The sequence below is a fragment of the Pelodiscus sinensis genome, chromosome 5 (genome assembly GCF_052426305.1).
Source record: "Pelodiscus sinensis isolate ZL-2025 chromosome 5, ASM5242630v1, whole genome shotgun sequence".
NCBI classification, from domain to species: domain Eukaryota; kingdom Metazoa; phylum Chordata; order Testudines; family Trionychidae; genus Pelodiscus; species Pelodiscus sinensis.
In genome coordinates this window covers 43,351,164-43,377,214 of record NC_143056.1, presented here as the reverse complement: position 1 = coordinate 43,377,214, position 26,051 = coordinate 43,351,164, and the positions used below count along the sequence as shown (strand labels likewise).

The following is a 26,051-nucleotide window of genomic DNA, read 5'->3' as shown; positions in this document are numbered from 1 at the left end:
TTAAAAGGACTTCCTTTCAGTTCAGAGCACTCAAGGAGCTTGTAGAAATGCGTAGCTGGAGGTCTAGGCATTACAAATGCTGTCAGGTACCAGCAGGAAGGTTCTGTGATAACAATAAAAAAGGTGCTAGGGGAGGCTCTGGGGAAATGACCCAGGAAATCATAATTATCACAGCTGGTTCAGGATATATTGCAGATAGCTGGTATTCTCTGGGTTGGAACCTGGAGTAGGACTGGTTCCTGCCATTTCTCCAATTCCCTACTTGCCTCAGGAGAGTTGACCTGGAGAGTAAGACACACCAGAGGGAAAGGTATACTTTGGCAAGGGGTATGGCCTGTCCCTGATCCATTAGGAAGAGCAGCAGAGACTATGGGGACGGTTCTCCTCTCGTTGCCCCATGCTGGCCAATGAAGAAGGTGGTTAATTAAATAGCAAGTTTGAGGCCATGGAGAAAATGTCTGAACTGAAGGCAGTTGTGAGTCTCTGAGTCAAGCAGTCTGCCTGAAATCATGGGGCCCACGAAGGCAGAGAATGCACTCTCTCAGTGCCCATTTGTCAGACTGTTACCTTCTTGTTTTCTCAGTTGGCAGACTACACTCAAAAGCATGTCTAACTAAACATGTGAATCTAAGCCATGGTGACTATAGTGTATTCTGTAGCAGGCTATCTAGAACTGCACTGCCCTATGTGTTGGACTCTATCCATTTGTTTTTGTATTGAAAGAGAGGGTGTGTCTGTTTGACAGCACCTGACAGAAGTGATTGCATATCAAAGAACCTAGACCAGATGGACACATGCAGAACTAGTACCATTTGGATGGACTGCATGGATCTTGACCTGGCTGACAGTTGTATTTGGCAAAGGAAGGAAAAAGAGCTTTCTGGCATGATCACATCTTGTAATTCTCTAGCTAGCTGTAGTGCTCTATCTTCCCACTGAGAATGGGCCCAGGGTTTCTGGATGGGGGACAGATCTTGCAGTCACCCTAAGCTATGTTGCAGCTAGAGCAGAATTCTGAAATGACAATCTCTAACCTCTTAGCAAATAACACTCCTAGTCAGAAAATTCTATTTCCCCCCAAAATATTTATTTTTTACAATGGTTTTGAGATTAATAATTTTTTTAAAACCTTGGCTGGTGAGACCTGGGCTAGGTTCTTGTGCAAGAGAGATGCAGAATTCCCTAAGGCACCTCACACACCGCAACAAACATGGAGGGGGAAAAGGGAGAGAGATAATCCAAGACTGGATGGTTCCAAATCTGGTACTCACAGGAGAAACAGTGCACACGCTAACCCAAAAACTATGTAGCAGGACCTCCAGGGAAGGGAGGGGACCCGCCTAAAAAGGAAATGCAGAACATCAAACCTTCTGTGAATGGAATCAGCGCACCCTCCCTTCCCCTCCTCTTCTCAAATCAGCCCATCCTGAGTACCTTGAATGTGGGGCTTGTGATTTGGGTTTAGCCTCAGTACTCAGGAGCTACAGAATGGACATGGTATAATTTGTGGGACTCCTGCATCCCAGCTCTGAGGCAGTAAGAGCCTAAGTGTGTGTCTCAGCTCCCCTTCTTGGTGATTTTTTTTTTAATAAATCTTGTTTGTTCCTTCATAAGGAAATCCTCATTCTTCAGGACAGAGGTTGGGCTAGGGTCCCAATATAGCTGGAACAGGAAGGACTGTCCCACCTCCCTTCCCCTTTCCTCCATGTTCATCATGCTTCTCATTCTAAACTATCCCCTGCCTCCAAACACAGTGCAGTTTCTCCATTCAGTGCCCCCTCACTTCCTACCAAATGTCCAGACATTCCGGAGTGTGTTGTCTTCATGTCATCAGAGTGCCTCTTGGAAAGAAGGTCACTGAACCACCCAGACAGAAAATAAATGTTTCCAAAGGGATCCCCAAAGTGGGTGATATGTCCTGAGCTGCATAGTTAGGAGTCCAGGTCTCAGTGTGCTCAAGTCTCTGGCCTCCTTGTTCCCTTCATGTTACTCTGGCAGCTGGCAAACAGGTGGTTACAGTTTTTCTCTCTCAGCTTTGATGGGGGCATGGTGCCTTTCAGCTGCACTTGCAGGATTTCACCACCATGTTGGAAAGCTGCTCCACTTTGGGGGTCCTCCCCACATAGTACAGGATGGTGAGGGGCTCCAGGTCTTGGGGGACACAGCAGGGGGAGGCAGATGCCTCAGGATTCAGCGTGTTGTACAGGCCCAGCACCTGTGGAAACAAACACACATGTAGGAACTTGGCTGGAAGTACATGAGGCTACTGGGGCTGTCCCATGATGCTTTTCTAGTCCAGTGGAATCAGCAGAGCTGGTCTCTAGGCATTTATATCACTCAACACAATAGTACTTGACTGACTGGCAGGGACACTTTCCAATAGGTTTGCCCCAAAATAGTGCCTGCATTGAAAGTTTCTAATCTGCCTAGTCCTGAATGAGCCTTCATTTATTGCCAACTCTATTTACTCTGTAGCTGATAATTGGAGCAAGTGGCCTATAGTAGGGATGTAATAGTGTAGTCAATTAACTGATAAACAAAAGCTTGCAGGTTAATGATATAGACTACATGCATTCCCCCTTACCCCCCACCAGTAATTTTTTTAGCAGGCTGGCCAGCAGCCCAGCTCAGCTCTGGCTCATGCTGGGTCTGCAACCTACCCCCGCTGTGGCTCTGCATTTAAAGTGTATTAGGAACTAGGCAGGCAGCCCAGCTCATGCCAGGTCTGGAAACTCAGCCCCCTCCCCCCTGCCCTGGACAAGGGCTGCTGCCATCCTGCACTGCTGCCTCTTTATCAGAGGCAGCAGCATGGGGTGACAGGCAGCTGGTCTGTGAGGGGAGTTGGTTTTTAAACAGGTTCCCCTGGTGGACAAGCTCCCGCCTGACTCCCAATGCTACTGCCTCTGTATAAGAGGTAGCAGTGCGGAATTGCAGGGGTCTCCTTGGGAATGGGCTGGTGCACACTGGCTGCCGGCCCCATCCCCGGGGACTATAGAATAGCTGAGTAACTGATAAAAATTCATGAGGTTAATCGACTATTCAATTAACTGATATTTAATCTATAGAGCGCAAATGCAGCCTGAGTAAAAACTAATCCATCTTCTCAGCTTTGTATTGGCATGGCTGATGGTGTAAAAACATATGCTTTTGACAAAGCAGGGTGTGACTAGCCTGGGGCCATGTTGTGCTGGGCTCCATAAAAAGCAGCTGAAAAAATCAGTCTTGCTGATTTCTGCCAAGTTCTCCAGATAGTACTGGATTTAATCCAGCCTTCTCAAGTATCCACCATTCCCCCCCAGCTTAGAACCATCCGTTGTCATTACAATATAGTATTAGAGCCAGAACAGAGTCCTGTGGGACCCCACTGGATTCCTCCTCTCAACTACTGATGATTATACACTCGAGTCACACAACTGTCTTTTAGCATTTGCCATGTTTCTCTCAAAGGTGGCTGCATTTCAGCAGTGGGTTACCTAGATTTACAAGGTGAAAATCTGCCTCTCACCTACCCCAGTCCAGTCCCATTGACTACACTGGAGTTGGCCCTATTTTAAATGAAAGTTTGGCCCATAGTCCTAGTATTCCTTGGGATGCTGAATAATACTATGGAAAATCCTATTTTATTATATAGATCCATATAATCCACATTTTTTTAGCTTCCCTCTGGGACACCCTCCTCCCCATATCTCAAAATGCTGCATACCCCTGAGACAAGTGAAGCTGGCTCAAAGTGATTATTTGTGAGCAGTCTTGTTTCTCATGGTATTTGCCCTTAGGAGCTGCTGACCAGCAGCCACTCTAACTGACCTAATTGTAATTAATTTTGTTGGTCACTAATTTCCTGCTTTTTCCATCTTCCTTCAAAAATAGGAACCAGACCAAATTCTCTTTGCATTTACACTGATTCAGCCCTGCTAACTTTGATAAAGCTGCCTAATAGAACATGGCCACCCTCCACATACACTGGTCTTTTGGGGTATCTTGGTCTCATCCCCGTGAAGCCATTGATTCTATCTGCCATGCCCTTTACCCTGCTGCCAGTATTTGTTCTCTAGTCATTTCCCCAGTTCCAGGATTCCCACTACTGTTAGCCCTACAGCTCTGTCAGGCTTTCCTGACGTGCATGTGCTCAATCAAGACAGCTGTAACCTGCTTCCTGCGATCCCTCCCCTGCCAACCCAACAGGATACTCAAAGCAACGATAGTTACCAGTGGTCTTTTTAGTGAAACTTGAAGCAAAGTAGCTAGTGAGCAATTCTGCCTTTTCTCTGTTCTGCTGCTGTCTCCATTCCCTGAGCAGACACAACCCCTGTATTTTTGTTTGTTTTGTTCCCTTTTGCAGGCTCAGTGGCCCTAACTTCACCATCCTCTTGCACACAGCCCCTGACACGTCTCCCTTTTCTTGTAGCTATTTAATCTTTGGGACTCTGCCTAGTCCCAATGTGATGTTCTAGTCAAGAACTGATCATGTCCTAGGGTCATCACGAGTGGATTACCCAGAAGGGTGACCCTAGAGGCATTAACCTTCTGCTTAGTGGGCTTCACTCCCAGCCCTAGACCCTTCCTCCATGAGGCCAATGGGTCACGCAGGTGTCCTGCAGTGAGGAAAGATGCCTCTGCCAAGAGGCAAATTCTCATGTAGCCACCTTCCCCTGTTTCATGCCATGGCCTTTGTGAATGGATTGGCTCCTCTCCACAATGCAGTAGTGGTGCAGGAGGTGGAATACATCGTCTAGTATCTACACACAAAGCCACTTCACCCATGCCGGGAATGCATAGCATTCACTTCATGCATCACTGGGGTATTAGGCAGCAGCTGTTTACACGTGCCCAGCAGTGTTCGGTGACTGTTTACAACAAAGTGCAAAAGAACCCTATATCCAGTGGAAACTGTAGGAGGAGCTTAGGAAAGCAGAATGTAATTACTGGAGTTGAAACTTGACACAAACATTTAGTGTTAAACCATCTATAACCCACCCACCACTGCCAAAAAAAGTCACAGCCATTAGACGCCCCATCAGTATCAAATGCCTGCCCTACCGTGCTGTGGGTGGTGTCTGCACTGCGGAGGTATGGGCAAGGGCCTGAGCAGAAGTTGGCGAAGTAGCCCTTAGGCTCATGGACCCATTTCCAACCCAGGTCCTGTCGGAAATCGATGTAGAGAGGACGCACGCAGCAGTTCTCCTCCAAGTTCCTGACACAAAATGTTGGCACAGAGTGAATCCAAGAAAATAGGAGAGACACCACATGACTCAAGGCCTTCACACCCCATTGAAAAAATAAATCTTTTGAGCAGAGGGAGCTATTGTCTCCATGCCTGCTCTGACTGTGTGGCTGGGGTCCTGTGCTAGTAGCAAGTATGTCTGGGAGAAACAGAGTTTTATGTGACCAAGCTGCATGGCTACAACAAGCAGAGCCGGGAGTAGAAAAAGAAGAGGAAGTCTGCCAATATGGGAGTGCTAACGTCCTCCCACCAATGCATGTAGGCAAGGGGAAGAGCCTGGAGATACATATGCCAATTTCTTTTAAAAGCAGAAGTGGAACATCAGAAACAAACCATAATGCCCAAGAGTAGGCAACACCCTGCTCAACAACCTCCAAAATAGCTATCAAAAAACCCAGCCTTGGTTGGGTGACACAGTACGTCCCAGCTCAGACTGATCGCTCACATGTGTCCTGCAGGAGAGAGTTCAAGTTCCCATCGGTCACACTCAATGGCTAGGAGCTCAGCTGCAGTAGTGGGGCCGCTTTTCTGATCTGTGTCAGGTTCTCCTAGAACCCCAAACATCTTGGAGTTCTTGTTCTGGGAAGAAGGAGCAGCACAGTTCTGCCCTTAAGAGGGCTGGATAAGTACACTATTCACAAATATCTGAGGACCTTGCAGGAAGCTTCCAGATATTTCCATGCCATCTGGCAGAAGAAACCGCAGCCAACCCAGCACAGGTGATCCTGTTGCTGCTTGATGGATGGGGCAGAATAATATCAGGAGTAGACATGGTCCTTGCTTACCGGAAGCAGTAATTAGTATCCAGGGCTCGTTTCTTCCTTTGGCCTCCCAGAGCTGGACTCTCAAGCCGATGTGGGGGTAGCATCATCAAAATCAGATGAGGGTTGTGAAGGTCCTTCTGCTTCTTCAGCCGGCCCAAGTCCCCACGCCCATAGTCATCCTCACTGTCAATGCCTGAGAACAGAAAAAGGAGTCCTTCTGAAAAGGTTTGCCTTAAAGCAGAAATAGGGAGTGTATGGATCAAGGAAGGTGTGGAGAGAGACCCCAGACGACCTTTCAGCAGCCTAGACAGGACTGTGCAATGCTTGCTTCCACTCCTAATCTAAAGAGAAAGGGATCAATTTCCGTTACATTGACTCCTGGACTTCTTCCCAGACTGCTCCCAAACTGGACCCCTGACTTGACCTGGGTGAATATGGTTGCCAATGGCCTGAAACAGAGGCTTGCAAACCACTTGTTTTACTGTTTGCAAACTGCTGGTGGGGCTGTTAATCAGTCCCCCTCTCTTTTGGCTTCAGTCCCAGGACAGGCAGAAAGATGAATGGTTTAATGATGTCAGATCACTGGCACTCCTCAGAAATAGCCTCGGAAATGGAGATGGTGGGGGCTAATGGCTACAGCCCAGGGCTGAGAGCCAAGAGATTCCTAGTTCTTAACCCAGCCAAGCCACTGTCTCTCTCTCTGCCACCTCAGGCAGGATGTCCGACTCCTGGTGCTTCAGCCACCCGATCTGAAAACCAGAGCGAAAAACAGAATCTCACCAGAGTCAAGCTTCCCAGAGAGGTTACAACACAAAATTACCTCTTTCTGCACACACACACATACACTCATGCACTTACCTGAAACACCCACATCTAAACACTGTATTCATACATTAAAACAATCCACATGCAAGCCCATATCTATACGGGGTTCCATTGGTATAAATATTTGAACATTCAGATAAAGATGGAGGTTCAGTTCTTCTTGGCAACTGCTCCATGCTCCCCTCTCCCATGAAGTTTCTCCAACCCTTGTCACCTTTGAACTTGACCTCCAGCACTTCGTGATAGGTCTCCAAGATGTCCCCATTGGGCTGAAAAGTGTGACATGGACAATGGATGCTGATCTCCAGACCCAGGTTGGATTCTGCAGAGGAAGAGGTGACTCCATGAGAAACTCATTCTAGTGATAAGAACTATCCTCCAACTTATGAAGAGAGCCCAGCAAGGCCCGAAACCCTATAGCTCCTAGTTTCTGAGCTCAGCTCAGGGGCTGTTGGATGACATGGGAGGTAGGAACCAGCTATCAGCTTAAAAAAAAAGGAATGAGAAGGCTTCACTTGTACCAATAGTCATGCCCTTCTTAAAGGGAATCTTCTACTGAAGGGAGCAGAGCATTTATGGCTAAGTTTCTAAAGCAGAGGTGGCCAACCTGTTACAGATGAAGAATCAAAACAGTGGTGGATACAGTGCAAAGAGCCAAGGGAAAGAAGTTGTTGAGCAAAAAAACCCAAGAAAAGCTGCCCCTTTCAGAGCTGTGTGTGGCCCAAGCAGGCTTCCATTGGCTGCAGCATCAGATCTCACTGCGCCAAGCAGTGCCCTACCCAAACGAGGAAAAAGGGTCAGAGCAGGAGACCATGAGAAGAGCCGCGGGTGCAGACGCCACAATTTTTCCTTTGAAGAGCCACATGCAGCTTGCGAGCGGCAGGTTGGCCACCCCTGTTCTAATGTACTCAGAACATAACAGCATCTGTTGTCTTCAGTAGGTGGTACTGGAAACTGAACCCTTTTTGTTCAAAGCTGGCCCTAAGTTTCTGTGTTAAGTCAGTATTTTCTATCACAGCTCCATTGATAGGCCTTCATCTACTGCTGGAGGAAGAGACCTGAAGGCAAGTGACTATGACATGAATAAGTGTTTTACTGGGAGTTTTTTGCCCAGCTCTGATCAGCATGGTGACAGCAGCAGCCTCCTGTTTCTCTTGAATTTTCATCTAAGTCACATAGATTTTCCTTAGGTTACATGTTTCTTTGTATTATGAAGAACTTCCTTAGACCTGCCATACAAGAGAGGTTCTCATGGCAGCAGGAATCTGACACAAAGTTCTTACAGAAGCCCCTAGTCTATATCTTTGGGTGAATGGAAATGGCTATCTATGGTATTTCTAAGGTGCCCGTCACCTTGATCTGTAAGCACCATCCACAACATTGTGACACCTTTCATTGCACAGTATCAGCCAGCATGACTGCCCAAAGCTAAGTGATTCAGGCATTGAACTCAGGCCATTAAGGACAGAAGTTGGACTGCTTTAAAATAGGAGCCAACAAACTCATGGCTTATTCTTCCTGAGACTGGCTTCATGCCAAGTGCCTGCATTCCAGCTTTTAGTGACACCCAGGTTCCAGCTGTGAGGATAATTCATCTGTGACTCAGGGTACCTGTGTTCAGCTATGAGGAGCACTGTGTGCTGGCTCTGCTGAATGATGCAGCAAGAGGTAAAACTATTGCTATGTTCTCAGCCACAGCCATACGTGCCAGACAAATGAATTACACTAGAAGCCTCTGGTAGTCCCTCATCTTTACCTCTGGATTCTTGGTCCCACATTGTTTGCAGTTCTAAGGGAGGTCAACCTTTTGAAAAGGGGGAACCCTCACACAGTTCTCATGTCCTGTACAGACAGGAAACTGCAGGGAGGGATAAGCAGCTGAAGGAGCAAGGAGAAGCACACCAGGGCAGCTCCTTGTGAGCAGTCTCATCACAAACTGGGCAGAACTGCTTTTGCTGAAACCTCACTGCTTTAGACTAACAAAAAAACAGAACTATGTAGCACTTTAAAGACTAACAAGATGGTTTATTAGGTGATGAGCTTTCGTGGGCCAGACCCACTTCCTCAGTTTTTTGATCTGAGGAAGTGGGTCTGGCCCACGAAAGCTCATCACCTAATAAACCATCTTGTTAGTCTTTAAAGTGCTACATAGTCCTGTTTTTTGTTTCAGCTACACCAGACTAACACGGCTACATTTCTATCACTGCTTTAGACTAGACTGAGAGAATTACCCTTTGCTAGAAGAAGAGGAGGTTCTTCTCTGAACATTATCTGAGGGAACCAGACCCTCCACCCAGGCCCTCCTGGAACAGCAAGACCCCTACCTCTGCGCAGGAGCCACTCGCGAACTGTCTCTGTGACATCGAAGGACAACCACTCTGCAGAGCCCCTAGTTTGCACATTCCTGCCACTGAGGTAGCGCTGCTTTGCTATGTGTTCATCAGGCCGAAGGATCTGTTTTGGGAGGAGACACAAAGGGAGTCAGCAAAGTGCAGCATGGCTAAGGAGCAGAGACACTGCACATTCTCTGTTCCCCCACCACAGAGAAGTTTGCTGTGAACTTATCCAGAAAGAGTGTGCCAGGGAGAGAGAGAATGGCCCTGCCTTTCCTTCAGGAACACTTTGGCACCAGTGAGAATGATACGTACTCTCTAAGCCCCAACTGAAGTGTTGCATGGGACCTTCACAAAGCATCCTGTTCTAAAAGGACTGGCCAGACCTTGTGATGTGTCCCAGTGGCAGGGTGCTACCCTGGGCTGTGGGAAAGCCAGGATCAATTCCTGCTCTCACCAGTATCCTGTGTGACCTTGGGCATGTCCTTTAGTTGCTCTGTGCCTCAGTTCCATTTGTGAAATGAGAATAAAAGCATTCTCAGAATACTGTGGTGATAGAGGCTACATAAGTATAATAAATATGGAAGTAACTCCAGTGTGGCATAGAACACTGGAATATGGTAGCAGATTAAAGGGGCAGCTGAATTTGTGCACATGCCCCCAGAAGGCAGACCAGAATTTGGTGGCAGAACCAGCACTGAAACGGGGGTGGAAAGGGGTGATCTCACCATCACCTAAGCCTTCAGCAGCAGAACTATACACATAGCAAGGCCTCCAAGGGAGCATTTCCTTTGGTTCCCATCCTGGATTTACTTGGGCTTCAGCTTTCATCAAACTGCAATATGGCAAAGCAGGACTTGGGGGACATCTTATATCTGACCCACAAAACTACAGCCAGTCCTAGTCTAGAGCCTGCAGCAAGGGAGCCCCTAGAAGGCACCAAGCTGACAGTCTTTAATTTCTACTGTAGTCATTGGATCTGCCTTGTGAGCTGTGCCTCTCCTCTGCTGTGTCCTGTCTTTGGTTGGCCCTGCCTGCCTCACCCCTCACACTTGCTCACTCATTCTCACAATTTTGCTGCTGAAAGCAAGGGGCAAAAGGCAGCCAGTGCAAATGTTTCCCCTGTCAGTGATTCACACTGACAAGGGCAGGGCATTCCTCTGCCTGGATAAGCGCTGACTGGGCCGTGCCCCCCACAGGAACAGGTGGAGGGGGTGAAGGTTAGAGACAAGGGAGTTTGTTCTTTCTTCCCATGTCTACTCCTCCAATAAAGATAGAAACCTGTGGGAGAGGGCAGCATACTAAGATATCCTTGGTATCTGAGAGTGAGTGAGTGAGTGAGCAGGAAAAGGGGCAGTAAAGACCAAGGGAAGAGAAGGACTGTGACGGGGTAGCCCCGCCCCTCCCGGAAGCCGCCGGGGCGCCGCGACCGCGGGGGAAAGGACCCCCCCCCGGCGCGGCGGGCATAGCCGTCCGTACCCCCCGAGTGGGGGGGCCGGCGCACCAGCCGGGTTACGAGCCGGGGCCGGCAGACGGCGCGGACAAGGGGCGGGGGGAGGAGGTCGCAGAAGTGACATCACGGGGAGGCCGGCCCGAGGGAGGGCCGGAGGCTGATGAGGGGGGTGACGTCACCTGCCTGCAACCGGCGGGCAGTTCAAAAGGTCGCATTGGACCAGCAAGCAGGCGGGACGCCGAGGAGACAGATCCACCCCGGGAGCGAGCGGAAGGACTCAGGTACTGGAGACCCTGGGCGGGACCGGAGTGGAGGCCCGCGGGGTGAAGTGATTTAACTTGGGGGAAGAAGTGGCCCAGGGCGGGCACGTGGACCCTGAGAGCGGGGGAGTTTAGGGTTCTCGACCCCCCCCGCTAGGTGGGGATTCTTTCCCTGACCTTAGGGCCCTGGGTCGGGGTCCGGAGCGAGGGCGGGCCCGGACCCTCTTCCCCCAACCGGCCGAGCTGAGCGGAGCAAAGCCGGGCGCACACGGCCGCCAACGGCCATAAGGACTAAGGGGGGCGGACGTAAGCCCCTCCCCCGGGGTGAAAACCCCTACAAGAACTTATAAAGGTCAGAGACAGGTAGCTGTTTGTACCAGGGAAATTGAGGTTTGTGCCATCTTCCTGCCTTTGCCCATCCCACTTCTGTTTTGTCCTGACAGCAGCAGCCAAGCTTCCCTCTCACCCTGTCCCCCCTGGCATTTGGATTTGGGAGAGATCCACTCACCTGGAAGAGCTCGATACGCTGCTCGCTGCGTTTGGAGCTTGGGTTGGGCACTCGCAGCACTCGGAACTCAGCCCGAAACAGATTGGTGCTGTTCTTCTCTGCTGAGGATACGTTGAAGCGGAACACGTTGGAGGTGATGCCTTTGGGGCAAATGCCCAACTCATCTAGGAGACAGAGAGGGAGGCTAAGAGCAGAGGGCAAAGTAGGAGGGCATAAGCCAGTGAGGGGCAACCTAGGCTAATGAAGGACTTCACGAGTAACCTTTCTTCATCTCAGTAGGCTGCAAGATTGTCTACCCAAGACAGTCTCCCTGATAGGGTAGCTTTGCTAACTGTGCTTCAGTCCCTAGGATTTCCGGGGTGTGACACTTGAACTGTAATAGTCCTTTGATTGGCTCCAGCTAGAGACCAGGGCTCTCAGAATGGTGTGTGCTCACTGCACATACGTGTCACTTTTGTAATACTGGTGGGGAAAAAAAGTACATGGACAAAAACTAGCAGAATTTGGCAACCCTGTGTATGGGAGGTGATAAACAAATTGTCTTGTGGGCCACCCAGAGAACCCCAATGGGACACAGGCCTAGGCAGAACACTATAGCTAACCCTGTGAACAACAGTAGATTGGCAAGAGGCATTGTGAACAAAGCCTTCCATTCTGTCTTCTTTACACTGCAGCCTGCCTGTCCCAGATGAAGTGAACACAGGGGTAAATTCTCCACCCAAACCTTCTTTAAGCCAGACATTTTTCAGAAAAGTTTTCCTGCTGATGCTACCATTGTTTCAGCGTCACCAGCAACAACACTAGAGGGCCTCAGGCAGACCAATCACCCGCATTTTGAATTCATGTCATCTAACCCATCTCCAGGCACATCTAATCAACACAGGTTTAAAATGCCACTGACCATACAATCCTCATCTGCACGAACACTCACAGGCTATGTCTACACTGGCATGATCTTGTGCCAGAGCTATGCAAATGAGGCTAAGAGTGGAATATCACCAAGCCTCATTTGCATATCTAATGAGCCGCCATTTTTGCGGAAGAGGCTCTTGTGCAAGAAAGATCTGCACAATGCTGTTATTCCTGAAAAAAAATCAGCGCAACGGCATTGCGCAAGAGGGTTTTTCTTGTGCAAGAAGGGGCAGTGTAGACAGCTCCTTCTGGCTCAAGAGCCTCTTCTGCAAAAATGGCGGCTCAGATATGCAAATGAGGCTCAGCAATAGTCCATGCTTAGCCTCATTTGCATAGCTCTGGTGCAAGATCGCGCCAGTGTAGACATAGCCACACTGTTGTTGCTACTAGGAAAGTTGAACAACATTTATCTGGAGTAGACGAGGCACCACTAAAGGCAAGCAAGTACCTCTGGATTTACACCACTATATCTGAGCAAAGGACCTGGCCCAGTTGTCTCTGAATCTTAGTTTCACAAAGTTCTCCTTTGGAAAAAACTACTTGATGTCATTGTCTCCTGGAATGCAAATTGGCCAAAGAACACACAGCATGAGGCAAGGGTTGGGGGGAAGATTGGGAAGGGGTGTTTTGTCTAATGGGTACTGTAGGGCAGTGGTCCCCAACCTTTTGGGGCGATTGGGCGCCCAGGGGTGGGGCCACTCATGCGCTGGGCATCCGGGGGCATGGCCGCTCATGCGCCGTGCGCCCAGGACAGGGGCCGCCAACGTGCCCTGCGCCAGCACCACACATGGGCCACACACCTGGGGCAGGGGCCGCCCATGTGCCGCAGGGGCCGCCCATGTGCCATGGGGGCGGGGCCGGCCCAGGTGATTCGGCGAGCGCACATAAATGCCCCAGCGGGCACCACGTTGGAGACCACTGCTGTAGGGCTTAGCATTAGGGCTAGTCTTCACTGATTGATTGGACGAAGGACTGACATCCAATACTAGCCACAAACACCAGCAAGGACAGAGAAATAATCCCGAAGGACCCAGAGCGATTAGACAAATGAACTGGAAATAACAGAAGGAGGCAGCCTGCTGGGGAAAAATGCTCAGAACCCAGATAGCCAACAGGAAGGAAGGGGAGGGGCCTGGAGAATGGATGCAGTTTGAGGCGGAAGAGAGGTCCCACAGAATGAGCCTCCACTCACCTAATGGAGTCCACTGCTTCTGTTCTCCCACTCCCCTTTCTTCTGCCCGGATTCCTCCTCTGCCCCAGGCTTACCTGAGAGTGCAGCTCCCTGAGCCAGGGCTTCCAACTTTCTAATCAAACAAAACTGGATGCCCTTGCCCCACCTCTTGTTGAGGTCCTGACCTGCCCCATTTCTGGGGCTCTGCCCTCCACACTCTCCATCCACCATCTCGTTCTTGCTTGCTCACCCCCACCCTCACTTTCATTGGGCTGGGGAGGGGGTTGGAGGTGACGGCTGACTAGGGGTGTGGGCTCTGGGGTGGGGCCAGAGATGAGGGGTTTGTGGTGCAGAAGGGGGCTTAGGGCTGGCTGGGGCAGGAGCATGGGCTCTGGGAGTTTGTGTGCAGGGGTCAGTTACTACTGGAGCAGGGGGTTCAGGGCCCATGCTCCATCCAGGCAGCACATACCTCATGCAGCTCCCAGTTGGCCATGCAGCAAGGCTAAGGCAGGTTCCCTGCCTGCCCTGGCTCCACATTGCTCCCAGAAGTAGCTGGATGTCCAGCTTCTAGATGGAGGTGTGGTTGGGGTCTCTGCTGTGTTGTGGTTACTGGCTAATAGGAGTCATGGAGCTGGTGCTGGGGATCTGAGCATTGCGTGAAGTTTCCCTGATTGTCACTCTGCCAAGGGTCCAGAGGAATATGCTGACTGCTTTGGAGAGCTGTGTGGAGCCAGAGCAGACACGGAGCCTGCTTTAGCCCTGCTGTCCCATCAACCTGACTTTTTACATTCTGGTCAGCAGTACTGTCCAGAGCCCTAGATTCCTTTCTAACTGGGCGTTCTGGTCAAAAACAGATTCCTGGCAAACCTACTCTGAGCTCCTGATTCACTTTCAGCCTAGGTAGAAAGCAGCCCTCATGACTTGCACCTTTAAAGCCAGCATCACCCTGGCCCCTTCAGTCTCTGCTCCTCTCTGCCCCCATATGCCAGTTTACGGCTAACTGCACAGAGCATGCAGCTTCTCATGTGCTGCAGACCCAGCACTGTATGGGCAGCCATAGTGAAGTTCTCAGCACTGCTCTATTGTGTCATTTGATGTCATATTTTTGTTGGTCTTAAGAACCCATATTCCTTCTACAGGCCCAGCATGTGATAGACAGGAGGCCCTGCTAATCCTGAAAGACCCTGGTCTCAGCCACTTCTCTTCACTGCACCAGCAGCTTCCAAAGGAACAGTGTGTCAGGCTCCAAAGAGAGCTAATGTAGAACCCAGGCCTTGGGGGAGACAAACCTATCCACAAATGAAGATAAATTCCCAGGGCCAAATTCTGCACAGCACACCAATGGTTCAATCCACACTCACTCCAATGAAGGCAAAGGCCTTTCTCTTGATTTGCACTCAGACTTTGGAGCAGAAGTATAAAACTTCATGGAGATTCACCCCCTGGACTCACTTGGAATGACTTGACAATCTGAAAGCAGATACCTTTGATAGTAGAAGATATGATATATAAGGCATGTTCTTCAAAGTGCTTCCCTTTCCAACCAGTGTAAGCTCAGCTTTCCCTGAGTCAGTAGTAGCCAGCTGCTCTTATCCAAGTGCTAAATTCAGGAACAGGCTGAGAGAGCCAGGAGGTGACACTGTTTGTGTTTGATATAAAGGAGAATAATATGAGGGAGAGGATTGAGCCTGGTGGGACTCTAGTTGAGGGCTTTGGATGTAGAGGGATAATTGGCCAAAGGACCCAGTGGGTTTGATATAATTGTACTCCTTTCTCAAGATGGCCTGTGTTTTGTGGCACGAGACCAAGCTAGGTCACTGACTGGCAAATGTGAGTCCTCCGTTCTGAGGCCATCCAGTCAGCACTCAAAATAAAACTCAGTCACCTGAATCTTAGAAGACTCTGAATCTCTGGAGCAGAAGGATGTGGATGAGCAGGAGAAGGATTATTTTTTAAGGTTGGTTCTTGCAGGTTTTGTCTCCAGGTTTATGTGCTTTGGAGAGACAATGGCATCCTTCTATTCCTTAATGAGTCTCACCAGGCACATTCTAATATAGCAGAGCCTACACACAGGCCCATGAGTTGGCAGGGCATTTGGCTGCTGCTCCCTCGCCCCATATGCCCTCTGACCCCCCTCTCTTTTATCCCCTTGAATTCCTGTCTGAAGTGCAGATACAGGTAGCTTACACACTGGATCCAGCCATCTGTGTATGTGAAGGGAAACACAGAAGACTTCATGCCTCCAACATCTGCCTCGCTCCTCCTTTCCCCAAGTAATTGTTGGTCTTTCTGGTTGTGTGTCTCCGCTGCTCTCCAGAACAGGCTGCTTGCCTCAGTGTGAGAGGTGGGTGACTCACTTGCCTCTTGTTAATTGTGGCATGTGGGTGTGAGTGTGGGTTAGGCTCTGACAGTGGGATAATAGTGGTTAGGGACCCCCAGCAGGTTACTTGTTGTGGATGGCACAAGTGGAAAGAGCTGGGCACAGGATGATAGTGGCACCACCGGGCCTTTAGAAATGAATTAGGAGACTCTTTAAAGAAATGGGCTACATCTATACTGTAGACTTCTTGCGGAAAAGTATATGGAAACGAAGCACGGTGTAGAATGTCGCCATGCTTCATTTGCATAAGTAATGAGCAGCCGTTTTTGCGCAAGAGGCTTTTGCGGAAAAATGAGTAATGAATATAGCTCCTTTTTGCGCAAAACCCCCCTTTGAGGAAGAACGGCTCTTGTGCAAGAGGGGGTTTTTGTGCAAAAAGGAGACGTCTACACTGCTCGTTTTGCGTAAAAGCCTCTTGCGCAAAAACAGCTGCTCTTTACTTATGCAATTGAAGCGAGGCAATATTCCATGCCGTGCTTCATTTGCATATGCTTTCCTGCGAGAAGGCTACAGTATAGACGTAGCCATGGTGTTCAGCACCTACTCCCCTGCACTGCTTGCAAAGCTGGGGAGAGGACGGGAACAGAGATGCCATTCATCCAAACACAAGCAGTCCAGACTACTTGAAACAGAACACAATGCTTTCTAGAAATGTGAAACCTTTTCCTCCCTCTGAGTTACCTTGAGCAAGGGCCACCTTCCCCTGCAGTGTTCTAGTGCCTGGAATAGCATAGCAAAAAGCTGATCACGTATACGGCCAACAGCCAACGATTCTAACATAACCAGGCTCACCCAGCACCAAGCTCCCTTCTAGACTTTCCCCATTGTCAACTTGGTGTTCTGGAGAAAGATGAGGTCTCCAAGTCAGTGAGTTGTTTAACTGATGGTTTGGAGGTAGGGCAGTTTTGAGTATGTGTGCAACTTGTCTGTTTAAGCCCTTAAGATTTCTCATTGAAGTTAGACTGAGTTATGGCTCAGAATTTACTTTCAGATCACCACCTGCGCATGGCAGTGTCAGGGGAAAGTTGATCATTAGCCACTTTTCAAGACATAGGGCCAAATTCAACCCTGCTATGAGTGGATAAAACTCCACTGACTTCAGTGGGAATGTGGCTGCTTCTTCCAGGGCTAGATTTGACACACTGTCTCCCACATCAACTCAGTTTCTAAGATGTCTCTCCCCTGGAAAACGTACTGGCCCTTCCCAGAAATTCAGTCCAAACAGCACTTTGAACCCAGTGTTCAGTCATAATCTGGGCACTCCGGATATGGATTGGGAAGGTTAATTAATTGTAGTGCTAATCATAACAAGAGACTAGCAGAAGCAGAACCTTGTAGTGATGGCAGACTTTAAATACCCAGACAACTGTTGGAAGAGAGTAACATGGCAAAACACAACATTTCCAATAAGTTCTTAGAGTATCTGAATTATGGTACAACTGCAAACTATCCTGATTCAAAGGAAAGATAGGAAGAATAGTAAGAGTTCAATATGGATGTATCAGGAACTCTTTAATGACCCGAAATAAAAACCTGTGAGGAAAGGCTGAAAGAACTGGATATGTTTTAGTCATGAGAAAAGAAGACAGGGGCACAGGATAACATCCTGTTTATAAGTTAAGGGCTGTTATAAAGAGGATGGGGCTTAATCCAAAGCAAGGGAGATAAAAGTTGGATATTACTAGATATCTGGGTCAGGTTAATAAAGAAGGTTGTAGCATCCCAATCATTAGATGTTTGAAAAATAGGTTAGAGAAACACCTGTCAGAGATGGTCTGTGTTCAGTTGGTCCAGCTGTGAGAGCAGGGGACCAGACTTGATGACTTTTCGAGGTCCCTTCCAGCCCTGCATTTCTATGTTTTTGTTGTGACTAATAAGAGTCTGGCAGAGAGTGGCCTGGGGATGTGGCAACTTACCCCCTCACCTCTTCTAATGCACCTCATGCCTGACATGTACTACCCCTGGCTCTTCCACTCCTGCTCTGCCTCTGCCAAAGTGAGCCAGTGCACCTCAAATACCAGCCTGCAGCTTCCTCTTATCTTTTCGCACACTGTGCCTGCATTTTAAACCGGCTCCTCCTTTCCTGGTACCAACCATCCTCTCCTTTCACCTCACCTTACCCTGCAGTGCTCCGCTGTGGTGCTGAAACCATTTTCATACCCAGAATAATTTCTCTATAGTGGGGGGTCTAATTTAAACTGTAAGCTCCTCAGGGCAGAGATCTGGCCTACCAACATGTTTGCAGAGTACCACTTATGGCACTATGGTAATATATAAATACCCATTGTTGCCCTTATTCCAGTTCATCATAGTAAGAATAAAATAAACATGGCTGCAATCTGAAACTGCCAACACAATGCAGCTCCTCCATAACACAGCACCAGGAACCTCCATCACCAAAACTGCATCCCCAATGCAATACTACAGCATCAAGGAACACCCTGGCTACATCTAGACTGGCATGATTTTCCACAAATGCTTTTAACAGAAAAGATTTCCGTTAAAAGCATTTGCGGAAAAGAGTGTCTAGCTTGGCACGGACACTTTTCCGCAAAAGCACTGATTTGCGCAAGAGGGCTTTTGCCCGAACGGGAGCAGCATAGTATTTCTGCAAGAAGCACTGATTTCAGACAGTGGAAGTCAGTGTTTTTGCGGAAATTCAAGTGGCCAGTGTAGACAGCTGGCAAGTTTTTCCGCAAAAGCAGCTGATTTTGCAGAAAAACTTGCCAGTCTAGACACAACCCCTGTGTTGGGACATCACTGCATGTCTTCCATTGTATTCCAGAACTGAGGAATCTCCAGCACTGACTGAAGGGATTGCTCAGTCCCAACATCCATTCAGCTCCCACATCTGCAATCTGCTCGGGATTGGTGTCTGCTCAGTCTCTAGGTCTGTATCTGAACCTGAATCTGGTTAGTGTCTGCATCTGTATCTGCTCAACAGCTGCTCTGCACTTGCTCCACATCTGTTTTTCAGTATCTCCTTGGTGTGTGTGTGTCCCATTGAGATCTCCTCTGCATCTACTTTGGTGTCTGCTCTGCACCTGTTCAGCATCTATGTGATCCTCTGCTCATTATCTGTCCCCTCAGTATCTGTTTCTCCTGAGCGTCTCTCCAGTATCTGCTCAGCATCTGAGTCTCCTCTGCATTTATGCAGTGTCTTATCATTGTGTGTGTCTCCTTAGTATCTGAGTTTCCTCAGCATCTCCTCTGTCTTCCCTTAGTGGCTGTACCTCTCCACATCTCCATGTCTGCCTTCCTCTGTACATGTATCTTTGTCTTCTCTGCATCTGACTACATTCTGCAGAGTAAATGAGCCAAATCCATTCCTACTGCAACCACTGAAGCCAGCAGAGTTTTGCCACAGATTAATATGGCCCAGCACTGGGACTATGTTTTCCGCATGCAGACACGCTTTTATTTCTGCTACTAATCCTTTAGGGTGAATTCAGCCTACAAGCCCCAAACTCTTTCCTCCTCATCGCCTCCGCTCACCATCTTTTTTCTTTCTTCTCTCTCCTCCAGTCGGGTGTATGTGTCTCCTCCCTTCCCATCTTCTTCAGGATATCAGGGCTTCAAACATTGGCTGGGCTTGCTATTCCTTGGCTAGAGTCTAGGCTGATGTTATTCCAAGACACTGAAAGCCCATCCCTTGCCTGCCGCTTGCCAATGCTCAAACTCCTCCACCTGCTGGAGGCTGCTCTCCAGCCAGCACTTGGCCATTTAAAAAAAATTGTTTTTAAAATTCATCTTTAGGTTTTTTTCAGACCCCTCCCACTCACACTGCTTATCTCCACTCTACATACCACCCCCACACCTATGGCTCTCTAGTGTTCTTTCTTCACTCTATTCCCCCAACATACACACTTGCTGCCCCAATAAACAATAATTTCAGAGTCCATGAGGACACCTTATGGTATGAAGGCAGCATGAGGCTATTCCCAGACTCTGGGGTTCTCGTCTGTGCAGTCTCTCAGCATTTGCCAGATTTCTTTCATTCCGAATGTGCTTTGAAAATCTTTGTTGTAATCATGTGATTCACATACACTGAACATATATGTTCAGAGGCATGCAAAAGCACATATACATCTCACAACTTCCCCATATGAGCAAATACACATGCCAAGAAACACTGCACACTGAAACGCACGGACTCTTCCCAACCATGTACAAACCTCCATGAAGATATGAAAACATATTACTCCCACTCAGCTATACCCCAAGACACAGAAACAAATGTCTCATATGTCACTCCAGCCTCACATAGGGCTGAAACACACGTAGTCTTATCTCACTGGTAAAAAATGTAGATACATAAACAGACGCACTGGCACTCACACATGTGCACACACATACTTGGACAAACATGTGCGCACACATTCACATATAAAATACATGCACATGTGCGCAGACACAGACAGACAATGTATAATATAGAATGTGCACATGCAAAAATAGACCTGTGTGTACACATTCACTTTTGTACAGACAGCTACACAACTAGCTGTACATACACACCCACACATAAGCATTGTCAGGCACACACTTTACAGCAATGTGGCCTAGATCAATCACCTAAAAAAAGGCAACAAAAGAGTTGCTATTTTTTTTCTTTGCTAGAAGTGGATGGGAAAGCAGACGTGTCCACAGTTACTAGACACCTGCCTCAGAATGGCTATCAGAATCTGTGAATGCTCCTGCCAGGAAACTTCATCCCTTCCAGAGGGAAGTGCAAAGTATTCCTCCTGCATTCCCCCTCCCCTGTCCCAGTAGAAGGCACTGCTGTCCCTTCCTTCTTGCTCCCCACCCTAGGCAGCCTTGCCTCTGGGCTTCATGCACTATGCACCTCCTGCTCAGTTTTGGGTCCCTCCCAGGATGACGCCCTGAAAGCCATGCACAGGAGCAGAGGATGATGGGGAACTTACTGTGCTCGGGAAGACCCTGGATCAGATCAAATTTGTGGATTTCCTTGGCGTAATATTCGGACTCGGTGCTGTCCTGAAAGCAGCTCTCCTCCTTCTCCTCCTCCATCTCCTCCAGCAGCTCCCGGGTGCTGTTATACAGGGCCAGAATCTGGTAGGGCACATGAGTTGGTCCTACCGTCTCGGGGGGGCTCGTGAGCCTCAACTTACTCAGAATCTGCCCCCTGATGGCCTCCACCCTCTTCTTCTTGATGTGGTCGAGTTCTAGGGTGGTGCAAGAGGAGAGCGAGAGACTGACGGTGGCAAAGCTCAGCAGGCACAGGACCACCAGCGCCCGTTGCAAGTGCATCTTCATGTGCGAGAGTAAAGAGGGAGCCACAACGAGGGGACACCCCAGAGGAAGCGCAAGTGGGCTAAGGAGACTAGGCAGGGCTTTCGGTACAGCCTCCCCAGATCCTGCAGACTGAGGCTTGGCACGAAGGTGCATGAACTCACTGTGCAGTGAGCGATTCAGGACTTCCAGGAAGCGCTGGCAACACTTAGGAAGGAGAAACAGGCTCTGTGCCGCGGCGAGCCGGGATCTTTCTCCATGTGTCCAAGCAGGACCCGCTGAGCCAGGGCTCCAGACAGACCAGGGCAGGGGAGGGCGCCTCCGCACGAAGCCAGGAACAACCGCAGAGAGGCTGGAGCTCGACTGTGCCGCGGGGCAGTCTCGCAGCTCCAGAGGCAGGTCCCCTGGAGCAGCGACCTCCTGCGCCCGTGTCAGGCAGCCCCCCGGGGACGGGCAGGCGCAGGCTCCGCACACTTGTTGCGGGAATGCACTATCCACGCGCGCCCCTTAGTTCACAGCCCCTCGCGGGGCAGGACGGGGTTTGTCATTCGCGGCCGCTTGGCTCCATTGGCGCTGCGAGGAATTAAGCGACGGCCGCGCTGCACATCCCTCCGGCGTCTCCGCGGGGTCCAGGTAGGAGCCTGGGGTAGCTCAGCGCTGCCCCTCGCCTCGCTTTGCGGGCGGTATCCCCACGCGCAGCCGGAGCCCCGTGCGCGCCTGTCCTTTTCGCTCGCCCTCTCTGGCCCCCGGCCCCCTCGCTCCCTCACACACTGACTCTCTATTCCGCTCGGCTGAAATTTTATACCTCCCTCCCATGACGTCTGCGGGCCTGCAGGAGGGTGGGGGAGGGACCTGCCGGCCCAGCGTTCACATTCAACCCGGGTTTAATGCGTTGCACAGGCGCGAGGGGAGGGGGGCAAATCCCAGGCTCGGCCTCTCGCCCGGCTGTCTGGCTCGGGCCGGTGTCCCACCTCCCTAGGGGGGAGGGTCGGTGCTTTGCCCCCAGTCTCCCCTCTGCACCGTCCCGCTCGCGCCCCTTCTCCTGCCACTTCCCACTTTTTGCTCCCCAGCCCTGGTTTGACCCCGTTCTTCCCCGCCGCCCCGCTGAGCAGCGCCTCCCTCCCCCTGGGCCCCGCCCGCGGGGTGATCCTGGGGGACGAAGCCCACCGCCGGGCTGGCGGGTTCCGAAATGGGACGTGGGCACGTGCCTGGGCCCGCAACAAGACCCTGCTGCACCGCGTTCGGGGCCGGGGGGAGACTCAGCGCACGGGCCCCGCGCGGCTTTAATCGTGGTCCGGGGCAGCTCTGCGGGCCGGCTCGGAACGCGCTCCCGGGGCCGGGAAGTCAGGGTGGGGCTTTCGGGAAAGCCAATGGCGCTCTCTGGCGGGGAGCACAGGCCGGTGGCGCGGCTCCTAGGCAGCCGCTCACCCCCGCCGTTCCCAGCCTGCGCTCCTTGCAGCCCTCGCTGGTGGTCCGCAGAGAGCTGGCGGGTGACTTGAGGCTGGCGCCTCCGCTGATTTCCAGCTGCTAAATTGCATTAAAAGAAGCTAAAAATACATGACATACTTTGCTGATGTGATTTTTCCATGTGAGCAATTGCTGGAGCTGCTGGAGCGATGGGATACAGCAGGGAAGGGGAAGGGATATGAGGGACCGGGGTGGTGGAGGTGAGGGATGGCATGGCTGGGCAGGTAATGGCAAATAGGATTGGGGCAAGGGATTCAAGAGCCAGCAACAGAGTCTGGGAGAGGGGGAGCTAGAAAGTGGATCCAAGCAGTGGATAGGATGTGGAAAGGGGGGCAATTTTTATGGGTGGGCTGGATAAAGCCTTACTTAGATTCAGAAGGCATGGACAAGTAGGGGAACTAAGTATTCTACATGCCCATATGGCCCCCCTCACCATAGTGTGTCAGCACCCCACAATCTTTCATGTATTATCCTGTGAAGTTGGGAAGTACCACTATCACTGTTTTGGAAGGGGAACTGAAGCACAGAGAGTCTTTGGGTATGTCTACACTGCAAAAAATCCCCACAACAGCGAATCTCAGGACCCTGGTCAACTGACTTAGGTTTGCTATGGGACTAAAATAATGTCAGGACATTTCCACCAGAGGAGGAGCCCTGGCTCTGAGACCCTCCACCTTTGTTCAGGTTTCAAGAGCCCATGCTCCAGGGCAAACAGCAATCTCTGTACTGCTATTTTTAGCCCCTTAGCACCAATCCCATGACCCAAATCAGTTGGTTTGGGCTCTGTGAGACCTGTTGCTTCAGGGTTTGGGATTTTTTGAAAAGTGTAGACATACCCTATATGACTTGTCCAAAATCACACAGGAAGTTTGTGGCACAGCAGGGCATTTACCTGTCTCCCAAATCCTAGGCTAGCAACCTGCCCACAGAATTATTCTTCTCTGTGCTTAGCTCTTTTATAGCTTTTCATCCCAAGATCTCAAAGTCTTTTTACATAGCAGGTCAGTGCCATTAAAAGTAATTCTTGAAGACTCGGCCTACCCCTTCCTACCTGTGGCTCATGAAGCCAGACACAGGCAGCCTGGATCACAGCAAGGAGCAGTTCAACAACAGGCTGAGAAAGTGCAGAATGGTGCTAGAATATGCTTTTGGACTTTTAAAGGGAAGGTTTTGAAGTTTTTTACTAGGTTAGATCTCAGCAAAAGCAACATTCCCATTGTTATAGCAGCCTGCTGTGTGCTCCATAATACCTGTGAAAGTAAGGAGGAAAGCTTTATGCAGGGTGGGGGCCTGAGGGGCCTGACACTAGGGAAATAAGGAGCATGCATTGTGTATCGGAGAAGCTTTGAAAAACAGCTTTGTGAATGGCCAGACAATGATATGACAGTCATGTGCATTGCTCTTAAGTGTGCTTGCCTGTAAATCCTGTAACCTCTCTTCCAGGCAACAAAAGCAATAAAGATACTGTTGTTGAGACATAATGTGTTTTTATTTAGTGAACACAAGGAAGAAGGGACAGAAACGGAGTTCAGGGCAGGAGCTTGGGCACGGTGTGTGAGACATGGGAAAGCAGCATATTACAAACCCCCTTGGTGGTATAGATTCAGTGTTTAGAAAATCTACTTAATGTAGTTAAGTTCAACCTAAACTTCTAGGCTACGTCTACACTAACCACCCACTCTTGTGCAAGAAGATTTACAGTACGGCATGGTAAGAGAGGGCTTCTTGCGCAAGAGCTACGCTCTTTTTTTACAAGTGTAAGCCTTCTTGCACAACAGCGCTTGTGCAAGAGGGCAGTATGGATGCACGGCAGGGGTTTCTTGTGCAAGAAAGCCCTATAGCCAAAATGGCCATCAGAGCTTCCTTGCGCAAGAGAGTGTCCACACTGCCATGGATGCTCTTGCGCAAAAGCACATCTCACACATGGCAGTGTGGACATGTTCTTGCACAATACTTCTTGCACAAGAACCTACCAGTGTAGACATAGCCCTAGTGTAGACCAGGCCTAAGGTTAAAGGAATGGTGAAGCAGTATTGGGCTAAAAGGGCCCTACCCCTGAACAGCTCTCGGAGATGCTCCATATGGCGGACTTACTTAAAGAGAGCTCTGACAGTCAAGTGAGGATGACAGAAAGTGACAGACTGCCCGCAAGAAGACAAATAGGCTGTATGTGCTGAGGCAGAATCAGCCACTGGGGGAAGAGCCAGCCTTGTAAGGCTTGGCTGGTAGACTGCACCTTAACCCCCCACATCTCTTCCTGATTGGGGGAGCAACTGGTCTCTGACAATAACAGTAACGTTATTTCGGAATAACATCTCAGAAGAGTGCATCTACACTGCAAGACATTATTTTGAAATAATGTCGAGCTGGAGGACTTCTTACTCTGACTCATGGTAATCCCCATTTCACAAGGAGTAAGGGAAGTCAAAGGGAGAGTGTTCTTCCTTCAACTTCCTACTGTGTAGACAGCACCAAGAGCTGAATTAAGCTATTTTGACTTCAGCTATGCAATTGACTTAGCTGAAGTTGCGTAACTTAATGTGAGTTTTGCCCTGCTGTGTAGATGTACCCAGAGAGAGAGAGAGATGGGAAATCTCCAGATGAGATTCTAATTACTGAGCTTTACAAACTTAAGTTGCAGCTGCAAGACACAGCTTAGTTTTAAGTAGGAAAATGAGACTTGTGATCTACACGCTGGAACCAGACAACTCAAGCATTTACTTTAGTCAGAAAGGCAAGCTAAAATTCAATTTGCTAGTCAAGACAGAACAGGCTTTGTAGCAGAATAAACTATAATGTGAGTATCTGCTGCTGCTGCAAAACACAACCTGATGTTTTGGAGGGAGGTGACTTCTCTCTAATGCTTGCAATTACACACTTAGTTGCCACTGCCAGAAGCAGGCAGTTTAATCTGTAAATAGTCCTTGACTCTCAAACTATTTAAAACACATTTTTATTAAAAAACGACATACACAGAGCCTTGGTGCTTGTTAAAAACCAACAGCATTACTTAACAGAAAGTACTACTGAAGGCCATAGTTTGCATGATACAAAAGGTGTATGCTGAGGACTATGGAAAAACTTAGACATACACACATTTTCCAGAATTTTTGGAAAAACAAATAGCCTTGGCTCTCCTGTCACAAGGAGTCAACATTTTGAATCATTTGCAGGAAGCATGAGAAGCTTGCTGACAAGGGCATGCCTCCTGTATGTTAGTACAGAATTGATTTTTAGGAGCCTCTTTAAAGAAGAGGGATTGGAATTGCTCATTTATGAGCATAAATTTCTATCTACTTAGTATTAGTGAAACCTGGTGGGAAGATTCACATGATCAGAATGTTAAAATCAATAAGCAGAAGAGAAAGTGTGTAAAAAAACTCTATGTAAAAAATTGACAACCTGTTTCTGAGTCATTGACAACTTGGAAGCAAATGATATTGAATGCTTATGGACCCAATGTCCTAACAGATAAAACCAAAATAGGGTACTAGTTGGTGT

General features: G+C 49.3%; 1 protein-coding gene across 1 annotated transcript; it reads right to left on the bottom strand.

The window, feature by feature from the left end:
• Nucleotides 1-1,065: 1,065 nt before the first annotated feature.
• On the bottom strand, nt 1,066-21,377 carry TGFB3 (transforming growth factor beta 3). The gene is made up of 7 exons (XM_006117777.5): nt 20,756-21,377; nt 11,368-11,531; nt 9,138-9,267; nt 7,028-7,135; nt 6,010-6,181; nt 5,041-5,194; nt 1,066-2,215 (listed from the first exon to the last, which is right to left on the bottom strand). Exons 1-7 carry the CDS (start codon nt 21,237-21,239, stop codon nt 2,057-2,059), a joined length of 1,371 nt encoding a protein of 456 aa, XP_006117839.1. The 5' UTR covers nt 21,240-21,377; the 3' UTR covers nt 1,066-2,056.
• Between the last annotated feature and the right edge of the window lie 4,674 nt (nt 21,378-26,051).

Bases quoted from the DNA above. Each gene is read 5' to 3' on its own strand.
- TGFB3 (XM_006117777.5), bottom strand. From the start codon at position 21,239: ATGCACCTTCGTGCCAAGCCTCAGTCTGCAGGATCTGGGGAGGCTGTA. The intron at 7,136-9,137 runs GTAGGGGTCTTG...CTTCCTCTGCAG, and splicing joins CGAGTGGCTCCTGCGCAGAG to AATCCAACCTGGGTCTGGAG. The intron at 5,195-6,009 runs GTAAGCAAGGAC...ATTTTGTGTCAG, and splicing joins GATACTAATTACTGCTTCCG to GAACTTGGAGGAGAACTGCT.